The sequence below is a fragment of the Cynocephalus volans genome, chromosome 13 (genome assembly GCF_027409185.1).
Source record: "Cynocephalus volans isolate mCynVol1 chromosome 13, mCynVol1.pri, whole genome shotgun sequence".
Lineage (NCBI taxonomy): Eukaryota > Metazoa > Chordata > Mammalia > Dermoptera > Cynocephalidae > Cynocephalus > Cynocephalus volans.
In genome coordinates, this window is record NC_084472.1 from 94,689,251 (window position 1) to 94,707,711 (window position 18,461).

The window sequence follows — 18,461 nt, forward strand, 5'->3', positions numbered from 1 at the left end:
TACTGAATCATTTTTTAAAATGCTGCTTGGGATCTCAGAGGCTCAACCAGAAAGTGCAACCCAGAGGCCAGTATTTCCTGCTGTCCTTTTAAGTAACTCACCGCACCAAGGCGCTCACGTCTCCGGTGGCACTTGGAAAGCCAAGCAAGTGCTTGTGTCAGTCTACTGGCTTTTCCCGAGCAGGCTATGCAAACACCGAGCGTCCACCTCCTCCCGGGTTTAGCTCAGCTCCCCCAACCTAAGGTCAGGTGAGAGCACACAAGGGCTGAATGGCTGAATGCATCCCTGAAAGAAGGTTCGCTGATTCGACCTGGTCGTTCCACCAGCGTCTAAGGCCAAGTGACTGAAGCCTAAACTGTGTGACTTGTCAGCTCTGCCGTGAAAGCCCAAGGGGGTGACTGTCAGCCTGGAGTATCCGAATGGGTTAGATGGTGTCCTCCTCCCCAGCCCCTGACAACTGCGCCTGGTCTGTGACCCCACGGTCAGGAGGAATAACCTGGCTCCGCTCGGTCCAGCTTTCTTCCCAGGGCAAAGACGGGTCGCGGTCGGAGGTAGCGCTGCGTTTCGAGACTCCCCGTTTCGTGGGGACGCGGCACAGGCGGCGCCGGGCCCGCAGGAGGCGCCCCTCTCCCTGGCCCGGGGCGGTCCGCGCGGACCTTCGCAGGGCGGCCGGGGGCGGGGGGGTGGGGGGAACAAGTCCCCAGCCTCCGGGGCGGGGCTCCGGCTGGCTCCAACCACCGCCGGCCGGAGGGGAGCGAGCGCCACCACGTCCCAGCGCGGGCGCTGACTCTCATTCTGCGCGTCCCTCCTGCAGCCCGAAAGACCGCCTCTCCCTGCCGTCCTCTCCACGCCACCGAGCGGCCGGTCCCCTCCGTCCTGCCCGTCGCCTCGGCGGCCTCCTACCCCCGCCTCGCGTGGTGCGGTCCCGGGTCGCAGGTCACGAGGCGGAGGGGCGCGGCCTGCTCCGGGCCCAGGTTCGTCTCTTGGAGCGGCGTTGGCGGCTGGAAGGATGCTGGGCCGGAGTTGCCTCACCTTCGTCCTCCTGGCCGCGGCCGTCACTTGCGCAGTGGCGCAGAACGCGCCACCGGTGGGTGAGCTCGAGCCGAAGCGCCCAGAGGGGTGCGCAGGCGCAGATGGGGGCGCAGGTGCAGGTTCAGGTGGGGATGCAGGTGCAGGCTCAGGCGGGGGCGCAGATGGGGGCACAGGCGCAGGTGGGGGCGCAGATGGGGGCCCAGGCGCAGGTGGGGCGCAGGTGCTGCAGGCGCAGATGGGGGCGCAGGTGGGGTTGCAGGCGCATATGGGGCGCAGATGTAGGTGGAGGCGCAGGCGTAGGTGGGGGCGCAGGTGCAGGCTCAGGCGGGGGCGCAGGCGCAGGTGCAGGTGGGGCGCAGGCTCAGGTGGGGGCGCAGGTGCAGATGGGGGCGTAGGTGGGGGTGCAGGCGCAGGTGGGGGTGCAGGCGCAGATGGGGGCGCAGGCGCAGATGGGGGCGTAGGTGGGGGTGCAGGCGCAGATGGGGCGCAGGTGTAGGTGGGGGCGCAGGTGCAGGCGCAGATGGGGACGCAGGTGCAAATGGGGGCGCAGGTGTGGCGGGGAGGGCGTGGCGTGAGAACACCTGGTCGGGGCCGCATCTTTACGGGTTCTGTGGTTTTGGGCGCAGGGGTGTGAGTGCAAAGCAGTCTGGTGAAGTCCATCCCCGGCTGAGTCGGTACTAGGTGGAACTAGAACACTTTTTCGGGAAATCCTAATCTCTGCAAAATGGCTGGGTGTGATCCACAGATGCTCAAATTTGAGTGATTGTACCTGAATAACCAGTTCCAGGCTCTCGCATCCCGAACTGTTAAAATGTTTTGGTCGACCTGAGTGCATTATTCATCAAGCCACAGACTGCTTGATGACTTTGGCTTTCTCTACCTGAAGACCAGGTGCTTTCTCCTGAAGGAGTTCTAGCACAAGGTCGTGCCCTGTCGCTGCAGGGAAAGGCCAAGTCGTCCCGAACCTGGGCGGTGGGAGCAGCCCAGGGCAGGCTCCAGCATGACCGCTGTGGCCTTCACTCCCGAGTCATGGGAACGCCTGTCCCGTGTCTCTTTCCTGCAAACAAGTCACAGGCCACAGACTTCAAAATTGCAAGTGACAATAAGGGACCAGCGTGACTCATTTTACGGAAGAGGAAGTAGGCCTAGAGTGAGACAGTCTCTAGCAAGAGGTCACGTTACTGTTACTGTTTACAGTAGCATGCCAACCGCAAGCCTCTTGACGCCCTGTCTGGAGCTCTTTCATAATTCATTTATTTAAAAGCAATAAGACTGCACTTTTCTTTGCCAACAAATCAGATGAATAGGAACCTGGGTGCACAGTGCCTTTGTTTCTGTCTGTGCTCAGACAAAATCATGAAGTGGCCTTGCCTTGTCTCATTTTATCTTGCCTCAGGGTAACCTTCTCTGTTATTCTGAGAGATATTACAAGGTTGTTCTGTGAGATCGTTTCTGTCCGAGAGAACAAAAATAACCTGGCTATGACTGACAGACCAGCTTGTAATAATATTGAGATCTAGCTGTGAACCTCAGAGCAGTTTCAAATATTGGGGCCTGTTTTTCCTTCCTTGTCAGTATCTTATTTTTTCAAGCAAAAGTATTTTAGAAGCTAAATTCAGAACAAGCAGAATCAACCTTTCAATGAAATTTAATGTAGTTCTTACCTAAATAGTGGTTGTCAAAATCTAGTCTAGCCACTGGTGTCAGTTTGGGAGGCTGTTTTCACAAGTCTTCAAGGAAATGAGAAAAATAAGGGCATAAAACTAAAATTATTAATTTAGGCTGTTAGTCTTTATTTTGATTTATGGATTTCTAATTTTTATTGTTGTTCAAATGCTCTTTTTTAAAATAAAATAATGGCCAAGGTAGATGTTATGATTTGTCTTTGTTTTGTTTTAACATCTCCACTTGGCAGATATTAAAACAAAAATTGGGACCCTCTTGTGCAGGGGCCCTGTTAATTTTTCTACTAGTCTGGAAAATACTGGGACTTACTGGCCGAAAGGACCTTTGGAACCTCACGGAAGTCTAATGACTTCATTCTCTGATAAGAATAATCAGTTTTTCAGTTAGAATAATTACATGATAAACTATTCATAGTCTCATGATTAAAAAGAAAGATATTTCAAACCTGTTTTTGATAAATATGATTAAGGAGGACTGGCTTTAAATTACAAATAACAGTCATTCGATGTAGAATATCTATAGGGGTTTTTTGTTTGTTTGTTTATTTTTGAAGCTTTTCACAATATTCATATTTTAAGGTCCTCCTGAATTATTCTTCATTATTGAATCTATTAAGAGATGTTGGCAATGGGAAAGGGAGACTGATGACATCATTCAGGGTTCTGTAGACTCTGTTAATGATTTTGGAATTTATCCTAAAACAATGTGAAGCCACTGGATGCTTTTAGACAAGGTAACATTTTCACTTTAGAAAGATCCGGTTGGAGTGGAGCGGGGCAAGGGTGGATATGAGGAGCCTCGTCTGGAGGAGAAAACAGGGTTCATTAAAGGAGGGTGGCACCAGTGGTAGGGGAGAGAAGCAGATGGTTCTAGAGAATATCAGGGGCAGAGTGAGCAGAAGGAAGGACTGGATGAGAGTGAAGGCATGAGGTGTCACGTGACCCACACGTTTCTGAGGTGCTCAGCTGGGTGAATGCTGGCATCACAGTCAGGGACCGTGGGGAGGGAAAGGCTTGGGGGCTAAAGAGTGAGGATCATTTCCATTTTGGTTATGTTGAATTTCAGTTGGCAAAGACAGATCTAGCAGGCCATGGAGACTGGAGCTCAGAACAGAGGTGTTGGGAGTCATGGGCATAAAGATATTATTTGAAGCCGTTGGAGCAGATGAACTCATCTAGAAAGAGGCTATGGAAAGAGGGGGGAAAAAAGACAACAAGGCAGAAGCTAAGTAAGTTGCGTACGTACGTGTCAGGTAGAAAAGAAATTGGCAAAGTTAAAGCAAAAGCCGAAATGGGAGAGTCTGGAACGGGAAGCTCAGGGAAGAGAGTGCGCAGGGTTACCCTCATTGAACTCTACTGAGGTGTCTAGTATCCATTGATGTTTGGCAACTAGAGATCATTGGTCATCTGAGCCAGAGCAGTGTTGGGGGCAGGGAATAGACTGCAGTAGGCTGAGGAGTGATGAGAGACAGAGGAACTAGAGCAGGAGAGATGACTGTTTTCAGTAATAAATCTGAGCAGATTCACAAGAGGCATGAAAGTGAACATAATGGCTCAATAACTAATTGCTGAAGCGAACTTCTTTTTATGCATCAGCTTCTCATAGGAGTAATAACATAGTTGACATTAGCATTGAATCAGCTTTAGCAATGATTCTCACAGTTTCTAAAAGTCTCATAAACCCTGTCTGGCCTACTTAATTTTATTGTACTGCATCCGCTTTTCCCCAGTAGGCCAAAGGAGGGAACGCACAGGTATAATCACTTATTCAACAAATATTGCACACCTGTTATATGCCAGACTCTGTCCCAAATGCTAGGAACAGGCCAGCCAACAAGACAGACAAGGTCTCTGCCTTCGTGGAGGGTCTTTTCACATTCCTTTTACCTAAATTTCAGTAGTTTAATAGGGTGCCATCCCATCAAAGCTCAGAAAACAAGTGAAAAAACATCTACGTACTCATCCTAATTGTCATGCACACAAGAAACACGCCTTTTCTTATTCAGTGTGTGTCTTCCAAGCTGTTGATAGAGAACATTTTAGGAAACAAATCTTATTTGGAAAATTTTTGTTGATGAATTATAGAATTTAATTAAAAATTTTCTCACTAGAGTTGTTCAACTTCTTTCTGGTATATATGAAAACTGGTGTGAACTACAAACTTTTTAAAAATTATTTTTAATTGTCTTTTTCTGAGTATATGAATAAAGCAAGCACACAAAGGCTTCCAGAACTTTTTTGTACATTATTAGAAGCATACATTCATCAAGTTTGTCGCAAATTCTGCAGGACTCAAATATTTTAAGAATCTAGGTGAGTTATGTCATTTCTTTTAGGTGTGGAACATTCATAGGCTCTTTAATGAAATAATTTTCACTGTATATATTATTTTCCTAAGTATGTTATTTTCAGCGGCTCTGTAATTAGTTTTTCTTAATTAGTGGAGAGGACATGACTGATAACTAGAATAATTAGAGAATTTGCTGACCCAGAAAGTCTTTTAAAAACATTTTCCAGAGAGTTTCAAATGTAAATGCATTGAAACATCAGATATTCAGCACTTCCTTCCACCTGTAGTAAGCCAGAGAGAGAAAGTTGATTCTGTTTGATTTTTTCCCTGTGATAGAGTAACAGTATACCAAGCAGACTGCATAATATCTCTCCCTATCACCTGTTGATAATCTTCACTTATCATCTATTTAAATTTTCACCTACCTTGATGAGATTGTCTGTTATGAAACCGTGTACAGTTAACTTTGCGGATAGTAAGAAATTTCAAATAACGAATGAGTTCATTGCAATTCTATTTCAGGGCTGTACCTAGATTTGTTTTTTGGTTTTTGTGTTTTTTTTGAAGATGACCGGTAAGGGGATCTTAACCCTTGGCTTGATGTTGTCACCACCATGCTCAGCCGGTGAGTGAACTGGCCATCCCTATATAGGATCCGAACCCATGGCCTTGGTGTTATCAGCACCGCACTCTCCTGAGTGAGCCACGGGCCGGCCCTTCTACCTAGATTTGAAGTCATGCTTCCCTTATAGGATTCTCCCTTGATAGTGAGGAAGTAGCTCTCTTTCCACCCTATCCACAAAACTAACCATTTTGTTTAAATGACAGGTGTTAATGCCTTGTGAGCACCTGAAATACCGTTGTCTCGTAGCTGCTGTCTTTCTTCTTTTCTCTCACATTTGCCCTTTTTTTCTTGCAACCAGACCCTATGCAGATTTCCTGTTATTACCCTCAGACTGCCTCATGTGTTGCTGCTAGCTTGCTCTTTAGCTCTTACCTCTGGGGCAGGTCGAATTCTCATCTAACACTTGAAAGAGCGTTTTCAACATCTCTCACAGTTGTCCAGTAAGAAATGTACCTGTAATTTGATTTTTTTTTTTTTTTTTTTTTTTTATAATGACAGCTACAGTTTTTATTTATTTATTTATTTATTTTTTCGTGACCGGCGCTCAGCCAGGGAGTGCACTGGTCATCCTTATATAGGATCCGAACCCGCGGCGGCAGGAGCGTCGCCGCGCTGCTAGCGCAGCACGCTACCGAGTGCGCCACGGGCTCAGCCCTGTAATTTGATTTTTATATTGGCCTTGGTACCCGGGGCATACAAATATAATTATTGGGGAGGGATAGGAGTCATGCATCTCATTTATTTGCGAGTTGATTCTAGTGATCATCAAAAGCCCTGAACTAAGTGCAGATTATTCTCTATTAAGAATTAAATTGAGGCATTGATGTTGTTATTAATGCTGTGGGAAGTCTGGGATACAGCAGGGAAGCCTTGGACTCTGATCCTTTCACCAGCTGTGTAATCGTCTACAAATCACTAATGGAGCTGAGTTATGCATCCAGAATGTAACTAACCATAAAATTCCTGATAGCGTGCAACTCAGCAAAAGGGACTAAACTGGATTTTTATGAAACAAATCACATTTTAACTAACAAAAAAGTCTGATATTTAGAAGCATTTTATATTGAATAAGGTAGATAAAAAGTAAGCGTTGCATTTCTTTTTTTTTTTTTTTTTTTAATTTTATTTTGTCGATATACATTGTGGCTGATTATTGCTCCCCATCACCAAAACCTCCCTCCCTTCTCCCTCCCCCCCTCCCCGCCAACAATGTCCTTTCTGTTTGCTTGTCCTATCAACTTCAAATAATTGTGGTTGTTATATCTTCTCCCCCCCCCCCCCCGGTTTGTGTGTGTGTGTGTGTGTGTGTGTGTGTGTGTGTGTGAATTTATATATTAATTTTTAGCTCCCACCAATAAGTGAGAACATGTGGTATTTCTCTTTCTGTGCATAAGCGTTGCATTTCTAAAGTTAATAATTGCTTTTCTTATTAAATGATGTATTTGGAAAATTCATATTTGTAAATTAGGACTTTCTTAAGTAGAGTGCTACTTTTTGGTATCTATTTCCAAATTTACTAAACAAGAACTAGTGAATTTAGAGTAAGTACCATGTCCTCCATTGCAGTAGCTATTACTTTAAAGTAATTTTAGATAGGTACAGTTTAAAACATTTAAAAATAATGTCAGAGAATAATTCTCTGGAACTAATTATTTATATCTATACATAATGTAAATCAAATCATGCAGTTTTTTAAATTTAATATTTAAAAATTTATCAAAATATACATGGTTAATATAAGTCAAATAATATAAACAGGCATATGAAAAGCAACAGTCCCCTCCCTTCCTTCTACCCCAGCCCCCTTTTCTAGAAGCAACCATTTTGAACTCTTTCTGCTCTGAGTTGACCAGGTAGTTCTCTACTCAAGGGCAATGTTCAGCCAACACCCACGCCTACTGCCATGCTAGTTGTTTGCAGCCCAGTCTCTTTTGATTGATTGGTACCCTACCATATTGGGTGCTAACAATTTCACCCCTGGTTTTCTTTGTGAATATTGAAGTTGATAATATATTTGTACTATATTTGTCTGAGTAAATTAGCTTTAGGCATTATCTACTCTCATACTGCAAAGGTGGATAAAAATTTAGCTTACTGTCAACATCCTTCCCTCTACCTTTCTTTAAAAAAAAAAAATAGCTTTATTGAGAGATAATTCACGTATCATACAATTCACCCATTAAAAATGTACAATTCAATGGCTTTAGTATTTTTTTATTTTATTTTTTTAAAGATGACCTGTAAGGGGATCCGAACCCGTGGCCTTGGTGTTATCAGTACCACACTCTCCCAAGTGAGCCAGGGCCAGGCCCTTGGCTTTAGTATATTAACAGAGTTGTGTGACCATCACCACAATCAATTTCAGAACATTTTCATCTCCTCAGAAAGAAATCCCTCTCACTTAGTCCTCACCCCCACAATACCCCACCCCACCCCCAGCCCTAGGCAACTACTGATCTATTTCCTGTCTCTATAAATTTGCCTGTTCTGCACTTTTCACATAAAGAGGACCATATAATATGTAGTCCTCTGTGACTGGTGTCTTTCACTTAGCATAATCTTTGCAGAGTCTTCCTTCTTGTGGCCTGTATCAGTACTTCATTTCTTCTTATTGCCAGATGATATTCCATTATATGAATACACCACACTTTGTTTATCCATTCATGAGTTAATGGACACTTATGTTGCTTCCACTTTTAGCTATTATGAATAATGCTGCTATAAACATTGCATACAAATTTTTGTGTAGATATGTTTTCATACCTTTTGGGTATATACCTAGGAATGGAATTATTCGGTCGTATTGGTAATTCTACGTTTAACTGTCTGAGCAACTGCTAGACTGTTTTCTAATACAGCTACACTATTTTACATCCCACCAGTAGTGTATGAATGATCCGATTTCTTTACAACTTCACCAACATTTATGTTATTATGTCTCTTTTATTATAGCCATCCTGAGTGTGTGTGAAGTAGCATCTTATTATGGTTTTGATTTGCATTTCCTTGATGGCCAGCTAATGATGTTGAGCTTTCATTTGCTTATTAGCCATTTGTATATCTTCTTTGGAGAAATGTCTATTCAGATCCTTTGCCCATTTTTTAATTGGATTATCTGTCTTTTTATTATTGAGTTGTGAGATTATATATTCAAGATATAAGTCTCTTATCAGATACGCAATTGGCCACAAATGTGAGGGTTTCTCTTTAGACTCTCAATTCTATTTCATTGTTCTATGTATCTGTCCTCATGCCATTGCCACACTGTCCTTGACTACTGTAGGCAAGACTTACTGTGATTAGAGTAAGTTCTACTGCACTTATTTTGCTTATTTATTAAGTAAAAATTATCTTATTACAGCCCTAGGCAACTACTAAATCCTTACTGTAGTAATAGACTTACTGTACTTACTAATGTAGTAAGTTTTAAAATTGTGAAGTATGAGTCCTCTAACTTTGTTCTTCCTTCTCAAGATAGTTTTGGATATACTGGGTCCCTTAAATTTCCATATAAATTTTAGGATCAGCTTGTGTATTTCTGCAAAGAAGCCAGCTGGGATTTTGATGGATAATGCATTGAAGCTGTAGATAAATTTGGGGATTTCCATTTTAACAATATTAAGCCTTCCAGTCCATAAACATGTATGGCTTTCCATTTATTTGTTTTCTCTAATTTCTTTGTACCGTTTTGTGGTTTTAAATATACAAGTCTTGTACATCCTTGGTTAAACTTATGCCTATGTATTTTATTCTTAGTGATACTATTATATATGGACTTATTTTCTTAATTTCGTGTTTAGTTTGCTCATTGCTACTGTACTCGTATAGAAATATAATTGATTTCTGTGCATTGATCTTATATCCTGCAGCCTTGCTGAATGCATTTATTAGTTCTAATGAATGTTTTAGTGGATTCCTTAGGATTTTCTCTATACAACTTTTTGTATGTAAATAGTTTTACTTCTTTTCCAATTTGGATGCCTTTTGTTTCATTTTCTTGCCTAACTGCCCTGGCTAGACTCTCCAGGAGAAAGTTGGAGTGGGGCAAGTGGACGTCATTGTCCCTTCTCCCTTTTTCCTCACTTTCCTTCTTCAGTTCTATACCCTCTTACTCCTGCTTAGTCAATGTTGGTAACATAATTGTAATTGAGTTTTCCATGCTTTATCTTTATATCTCCTTTTAAAAAATGAAAACAGTGAACAATATTTAAGGAAGTATGATTTATAAATATTGGTCATTGTTCAATGTGCTATGATTACATTTATTTTTCTATAATTCCAAAGCCCGAACTCCTATCACTCTTAAAGACTACTCAAATATGTCCTCTACCAATTACTCAGGATCATGCAGCATTTTCATTTGCTTTGTATTAACATCATGCCTTATTTATACAGACTTTCCCCCAGGTTTCCATTGCTTTCTTTATTTTCTTTTTCCTATTAGAAGAAGAAACCAAACCTATGCCAACATCACTTGTATCCTTCCAGCTTCTGACTTATCCTCTCTCAATATTTATTCTTTCTCTTCGTCTTGAAACCTACTAAATTCCTATTGTAGTGGCACCACTTTTTTCTTATCTGCACCATACTTTTCTCAGTAGCATTTTAAGTACCATGATATTTTATCTTTTTTTAAAAAAAAATTACCACTACATCATGTCAGAACAAGAAAAGAGGAGCAAAATGAACTTCAAATGTTGTGCTTTTGGGGCAAAGTGGAGCATGGATTCTTTTGTAATTGAATTAGGTGGCAAAGCATTGACACTAATGTTGTGCTAAAAGAATAAATACATGTCAGCATTACCACGTTAAGCACTCATCACAGTATTCCCAACTTTTAGGAAAGTCATTGTCAGAAAAACAAGAAAACTTAAAGCTGAGTATCTTATCATAGCAGAATTTATTTACAACTTTCAAAAAAGTAAAATGAGCTGTGACCAAAATAAGTCTGCAAGTAGCTCATTTGTTGGCAAAGCAAGGAAAGCACTTTACCAAAGGAGAGTTAGTTAACTAAATTGTATTTGATTGTAGCAGTGGAATAAATGTGTCCAGAGAAAATGAAATTGTTCCACATGCCTTTAAGTGAGAACAGTTGTCCAGGACTTTGGGAGCAACAGCAGTATCAATTAAAAAACAAGGCGAATGATTTTGAGTCATTTTCCTTGGCTCTTGAAGTTACCGATATGGATCAGTTGTTGATATTCACAGAGGATCTATTCAGATTAGAGTTTGAAGTGACTGAAGAATTAGCCTCAATAGTCTTTTGTGAAACAGCTACAGGCAAGGATATTTTCAGAGAAGTTGAGATAATAGTAATTCAGTATACCCTGAAGTGGAATCTGCTAAGATGTATAGCAATCAACAGTGGTAAAAATACATGTGAGCAGAAAAAGGCTGAGTCGAGCAAATCTGCATGACTTTTGAACATGCAAGGTATTTAAAGCTCATGGTTATTAATTACGTTATTGTCAGATACTTTGTGGAAAGTGTTTGAATTTGACATGCCTTATTGAACAGCAGTGTAAGCCATGAACTTCTTTGACTCTTGTGAATATAACCGTCATAATTTCTGTGACTTTATGTTAGAAATAGAAGCTGAGCATCCTGACTTCCCATATGATAGTTAGCTTCATACCAGTAATGTTTTGTGCCATTTTTAAGCTCAGAGCTGAAACTGTATTTTTTTCTGAACAAAAAGAACTGCCCTCAACTACTATTATTGAACATGAACCGCTTTGCAAATTAGTTTTTACTATAGACTTGATATTGTTTCTTAATGAATTCAACCCAAAATTACCAGGCAGAACTGCACTTACAGGAGAAAGTTATACTGTGGTAAGGTCATTTTGACAACAATTAATGTTTGAATCACAACAATTAATGTCAAGCTACTTTATATTCTTCCCATGCTATAAAAAAGTTAAAACAAGATGTGGTATCTCCATTTCTACCCAAATTTGCAGCTGACATATTTTCTGAGCTTAATTTACACTTCCAGTAGTTTCCTCCCCTAGTCTACCTCTTCTTATTATGAATTTAAACTTTTTAAAAATTATTATTTTACTTTTATAGTATTGGGTCTTCAGAGGAAAGGAGATAAATATACTTGCCACCTTGAACTAGTAAAATAATCATAAATCTGTGTGAACTTTTTTGATAATTTTATGTTAGGAGAAAATTCTAGTTTGCTGCTGAGTCTGAGCAACTCTCCCTAACACAGTCTCATTCATTCATTGTCTCAGGCAGTGGCCTCAGTGTTGCGGGGAGCACAAAGTCTGGTGTTGAAGAGAGACACAAACAAATCATTATAATGCAGTATCATAAATATGGTAATGGAGATGTGTACAAATGCTGTGGGTATCTAGAGGAGGGAATGACTATTTCATTTAGGAAGTAGAGGAAGACTTCACAAAAAAGGGAGAATTGGAACTGGATCTTAGAAATTAGAACCAAAAGTTCACCAGGTCAGGGAAGGGCACTGCAGGCTTGGGCATGGAAGGGAGAGCAGTGAGAGGAAGTGCTTGCATGTGGCTGTAAGTATCAGAGGGAGTGTCAGGAGATGAGGCTGGGGTGGTAAGTTATGGCCAGATCAGCATAACTGTGCAGTGTGCAGTGTGCTCTGAATATCTGGCTTGGGATGCAAATCTCAGGACAGGCTGCGATAGAGTTGGCTCATAAATGCAGATAATATGGCATCCTATCGAGTCGTTTACATTTAGTGAAAAGTCAGCCTATCTAACATAGACATTTTCCATCCACTTCCTTAAATTTACTCTTTACTCAATACACTTGCAACGTAAGAGCCACATTACAACACCTGGAGCTTGTGCAAATTGAATTGAGAGTGAAAATGTACTTCATGGTTTGGGATTTTAGAAGTTTTCTTGGGAGGAAAAGACTTTTATTTGAAGAGATATTGAAATTGTCTAAAAGGGCAAAATCACACTTGATTTTGTCTTCACAAACTGTAACTACTTTTGCAGGTTGCCTATTCAGTTAGCAAGCATTTGTTATTTTCTGAAACTTCTAATTTTCTGTTTCTTAGTGGACCGAAGACTGCAGAAAATCAACCTATCCTCCTTCTGGACCAACGTAAGTAGACATCAGATGATCAAAACATACTTTGATCTTGATGGAGATTTCTCCTTGTGTAATGATGTCATAAAAATAAAGATAGTGAATGAAAACTTAAGTCATGTCTTCTATCCTGAGACAATAATTTTTTTCTCAGGTTTGCGTATTATGCATTTGGCTAAGATCTTGGACAAATATGAAAATACCCCACAATTAAAATGTTCATTTCTAGCCTGGCAAAATCACAGAAAAGAAAAGAATTTCCATTCTCTACTAAACTATTCTATCTACCGATAAGCATTTTTCTCATCTTTGACAAATGCACGGCCTGTATTCGAGCTGACCTGTGATTCTCCCTGGTGCCTGGATATAAACCACCAAATAACATGGAAGCATAGGACTTCATAGAAACATTCAAGGAATAAGCCTTGACCTATAAAGCTACTGAAGACAAAATGAGATTGGAAAACATAAGAGAAGAGCCAAGATTATGTTTTAGTGTGTTTAACATTAATATTTTTAGCCTAGGTTTTGGTCTTTCTAAATCTTTAGTGGTTAGATGGGCCTTTGAGAAAGACATAATATTTGCTTACAGGCCCAGAGGGTACAGAACGTGGAGAAGAAGGAACAGGTGGAGGGAATGGTGATGTTTTTCTCCTGCTCTTCCCTCGTGCTGCAAGTAGCCTGCTGGGGGTCGGGGAAGGCAGAGTACAACTTTAATCCACATCATCAAGATGACATTTTCAGTTTTTGTAACATTCCAGATTATATATTTTGCCCTGCTGTTGTCTAAATTATATATTCTGAATAGCCTCTGTCCAAGATAGAGTAAAACTGTAATAAACTAAATTCTTTTGACTTACTCTTTATGTAGAAAAAGGCAAATATTTGGCATGAAGTAATTTAGAGATAACCAGTTTTGATGCAGTCCTGAAGTCAGTGCACGTTCCACCTGTCTCTTTAGTGGCCTGCTCTCTGAAGGTCTTCCTTTCTGTCAACATTGGCACCATACTGGCCTTCAGTGCCTTATGGATTGTGTCTCTTGGCTAGTCTCAATTTTCTACAGGAATTTGGCGTGAAGATGTTAAACCCTGCCCCAATTCACTGAACATTTAATGAGCGCCTTCCACGTTTAAGTGCTTTTTTCTACTCCCTGTTACGTGCACTTTACATATGTCTGTGAATCGATTGTACTGAAAACTGTAAAACTTCCCTGATTGGGCATTTAACTGGTTTCACATTGCTGAGTGTGTATGTGTGTGTATGTGTACACATGTGTGTGTACACGCATATATACATACACAGTTATATACCTAAACACATGCACATTTATACATATACATAATGTGTGGGTATGTTTCTTTCCTCGCCTTGGTATTTCTGCTGAATTTCATCCTACCTCACTAGCCTGGTTTCCTACACAAAAATCCTCAGCTCTGCTCTGATCCTTCTCTTCATTGAACTATAGACGGATGTTGAGATCTGGGAGAGAAGTGTGATATTCACATACCTTTGAATGACAAGCAGTCTTCCTGTACCTGTGAGGTTATCCTTTTCAATTAATTGCATAAATTTTGCACAGGCAACTGGGAGGGAAGAAAGAGACATGTGTTCATCCAGCCTGACCAGTTAAATCAATGCTGGAGATCAAAGATCGCCCCTGGATCCACCTGAATCCCATTTAGCATTTCTTTGCTGCTGCTCACTGGGAGCTTAGCATCTGCTCTCTTATTTGTGTATGTGTATGTTGTGTCACTTGGACTAGTTTCCAAGCCACCTGGGAGCCACATGGGTTTAGGCAATATGATTGATATTGATTATGATGACCTGGACATAGCAGGTGCTACGTCCCAAAAATGATTAAAGTGTATTTATTGTTTGTAGCTACGGTGGTAATTAATATTGACTGACTACCAATGCTATACGTATTTTTGGCATATTTCACATACTGTTCACTGCTCTCATAAGATACATACTATTTTATTTCTACAGAAAATTGAGGTGCAGATGTTAAATACTGAGATGTTTTAGAAGATTGTTTAGTAAAAGGTGAAACGTGGGATTATGACTAAACTTTAGTTATTAATTTTGTCAATCAGATTAACCAGTTCTCTCCAAAATTCTGATCAGTGGATTTTTTACTATAGAGAGGTTTCTGGAGTCTCCCCTTCTCCACGTCATTGCAATCCCCTACTGTACTGAGCTAATTTCCTTTCTGAAATCCTTGAACCTATCCAAGACTCTGGACTGAAAAGAATCAGGAATTTATGGCAGATACAGGGCCATGATTTGGGTTTCATTGGATGTTAGGGGAGAAGCAGCTGATTGGAGTTCATAGGTAGGACACAAATGAGGGAATCTTCAAAATGTTAATGGAAGGGGCCGGCCCGTGGCTTACTTGGGAGAGTGCGGTGCTGATAACACCAAGGCCACGGGTTTGGATCCCTATATAGGGATGGCCGGTTAGCTCACTGGGTGAGTGTGGTGCTGACAACACCAAGTAAAGGGTTAAGATCTCCTTACCAGTCATCTTTAAAGGAAAAAAAAAAGTTAATGGAAAAATTTGTATTATCTTTGAATTCTATTTTCCCATGAACTTTTTGAAGTACCTTCATATCTTATGACAGTGCTACCAACATGTGTGGCCCCAGGGGGCCACTGATTTATCATTGCTACTAGACATGCTCACCTGGGCCGTGGGGGGGTTGAGGGGGGGTAGTATCACCTGCTCATAATAGGGGAAACAATAATTATTTATTGAATTGTGGGACAGAATTTTGCAGGTGAAATTATGGCCAGTCAGAAGTGGAATTAATTTGTTGTGATGTAAAGTTTTTTTCTAGGATTTAAGTATTACGGTATTTCATGTAGATATCAGCTTTTAAGGAAATGGGGAACTTGAAAGTGCTTTGAGAACAAAACTTATATCATTATGATTTGGTTTAATTGCATGTTTCCAAAATTGAGTGTGTTTTTCTATCTAAATCACAGCATAGTGGCAGCTGGTTAAGTTTCATAAAACCTCATACATATACCAGGCGCCAAGCTCAGCAACATTATTTAGAGAACAAAATAATTACTCACAGCAGTAGAAGTATTAATAGAACCACATAGTTCATAACTTTAAGAAAGTAACCCATCCACTGCTATAGACGTAAGTCTAGATAACATTTTAATTTAAGAGGTTGGTAACACTGTAGCACACACCAGAGTACACCATAAGCTTTTCTGGAGCAAAGCAATAGTGAATTAAATGATGGCTATTTTTAGACAGTTTTAAGCTGATAAGTCACTGAATGCCACACCCTTAAAAGCTATTTCAGTTTAGTAAAAAGTGCTAGAAAATGTTTCCATAGCGACATAGCTAGTTGTAGAGTTCATCCACCAGAAATACGGCCCAGCTGCATTGATAAAGCAGTGGACATGGCTATATCCTCATAGTAGGTTGCTGTATGTAGATTAAAGAGGAGGAAGTTGGAGAATGGATATGACAGAATAGTGCTTGGCCTTGGAGGAAGTATATAGTAGGGAAGGCAGAATACGGTAGGGCTGAGAGAATCGTGAAGGTTCTCGAAGCCAGTCATGGGAAGCTAATACAGGTCGCCACTCTGGGGCTTAAAAGATGGCCTTACTGAAGCCAGCACTAGAGACAATGATTTGTCAATAGTGTTAGACTGTCTGAAAGAGAATTCTGAGACTGAGAATCCAGTAGGAGAAGTGTCCAGAGCCTAGACTAAATCTTTGTTGATATTTAGAAAAAATAAAATTAAAAGGCAGGTATTTTCCATTAGTGACATTCAGATTATAGCTCTTGAGCCCCAGTTGATTCTTTCACATGTAACCAATTCACATTAACCTTGCAGAGTATAATACTACTCTAGGATTTCTGAAACTACTTATGATTGTGTGTGCACCATAGACCAGAAGCACTTTGTGGAAAATGAACCATCTTTGCAAATTTTGGTTTGAGTAACCAATTTCTATACTGTTATTAAGAATATGTCTCTAACGTATCCTTATAGATATAACCATCTACCCCCCCCAAAAAAAACTGCTTTCAACATTTCAAGATGATGCACCTCTCATTACAGCTATAGGGGTCCAGTTCCCTGGTACACCATAAATCTTGATTTACCACCCTACAAAAGATGGCATGAACTGATGACTGACAAGGCACCAGCGGTATGCTATGATTCTTACCCTCTATTTCTGACTTTACTGAATGTACTTGTATTTTTAAAAGAACGCTTCATGAAATTACCCATCAAATCGTTTAAAAGTGTGCTTTTGATACTTTCCTGCCATGTACAATAGATGGTGGTAGAGGAAAAGATGCCATTCTTTTGTAGCTTCTTCTTTTTTGCAGACTTTTCCTTTGTTTCTTTCTGATATATCATCTCCCTTTATTAAATAAAGAATCAAATGTTATTTTAAAGATAAAATTAGACTCATTTGTGTTCACAATTAATTGAAAATATTTTCAAATAGCACTCTCTGTTTTAGCGATACATGGGTAAGTCAAAAGGTCTGCATCTGTTTTCATTGTAGCACTGTGAATCTTAAATGCCAGCACTTCTTTATGTTATTTATTAAGTGTTTTGTGTATTTACTTTTCCAGATTAGGATTATAGTGAATTCCCTGAAAAATGTAGTAAATGCATTTGTGCCAAGTGGAAAACTTATGCAGATAGTGGATCAAAAGTTGGTAAGAAATATTATTTCCTTCAATAAGTTTTAAGCAAACATTATACATACACACTCAGAGTTCAGAAAATGCTGTGGTATTTATTTAAAGGCATATAATTCAACAACCTCTACTCAGGAACTTGGACAAATCTGCATTTATTCTAGATTACTGTCAAAGCTTCAGAAGGATTTAAATTCTGGGGATTGGTAATATTGGAGTAATAAGACACAAAGCATGGCAAATGTTGGCAGTTAAGTGCTCTTTAATTTTTTTTTAAATATGGACAATATTACAGAGCAATGGGCAGATACACACATTTCACCTGGGAGTGTGGCATTTCCTGCCCTTTATACAAGGGGTCATCATGGGAAAGATTCATATTATCTTTTAATTCTATTTTTCTACAAACTTTTTTGAAGTACCCTTGTATATACATACTAAGGTTTCTAAGTTCACTATTGGAAACTTGTTTTTTTTTTCTTAAGTACTTTGCCCAAGTATCTCGGGATACCCAGAGATTTTTCTAGACATGACCAAATGATATTCTAAGCCCAGCCCTGTATTCGGTGGAGTCCCTCAGAAGCTGTGACCCCTGAAACTCACTTGGGTTGAGTGCTTTTGGTGGCTTTGCAGTCACCAAACCATCTCATTTTCTTCCTGGTCAAGCGGAAAGACTGCATTTCTCAGCCCTTTTTTTATTTAGGTGGAACCAATGGAGCACCTAGGACCTGGCCCTGAGAACCCCAGAGGGCTACTCCTGGCCATCTTCCAGTCTTTACTCACTTTACTGCAGAGTGCAGAGGACTGGGGGAGGACACCAAAGCCCTAAGGCAGAGCTTGGGTGTAAATGACATTTGGGGTTGGATAATTTTTGCTGTGGGAGCTGTGTGCATTGCAGGATGTTTAGCAGCATACCTGGCCTCTGCCCACTGGATGCTGGTAAAACCCCCTTAGTTGTGACAACTGAAAATGTCCCTAGTTGTGACAACTGAAAATGTTGCTAAATCTACCCTGGGGGGCAAAACTGCCCCTCGTCTAAACTCATTGTCCTAGAGGCTAGATGTTCTG

At 40.6% G+C, this 18,461-nt stretch overlaps 1 protein-coding gene across 1 annotated transcript in view; it reads left to right on the forward strand.

Annotated features, from left to right (window-relative positions):
- Window positions 1–819: 819 nt before the first annotated feature.
- ASAH1 (N-acylsphingosine amidohydrolase 1) overlaps window positions 820–18,461 on the forward strand; it is a 28,229-nt gene continuing 10,587 nt past the window's right edge. The window contains exons 1-4 of the mRNA XM_063077088.1: window positions 820–1,087; window positions 12,678–12,724; window positions 16,798–16,888; window positions 17,325–17,411. Of these exons, the coding sequence (XP_062933158.1) occupies window positions 1,010–1,087; window positions 12,678–12,724; window positions 16,798–16,888; window positions 17,325–17,411 (303 nt within the window). The 5' untranslated portion in view covers window positions 820–1,009. The remainder of the gene's footprint in view (window positions 1,088–12,677; window positions 12,725–16,797; window positions 16,889–17,324; window positions 17,412–18,461) is intronic.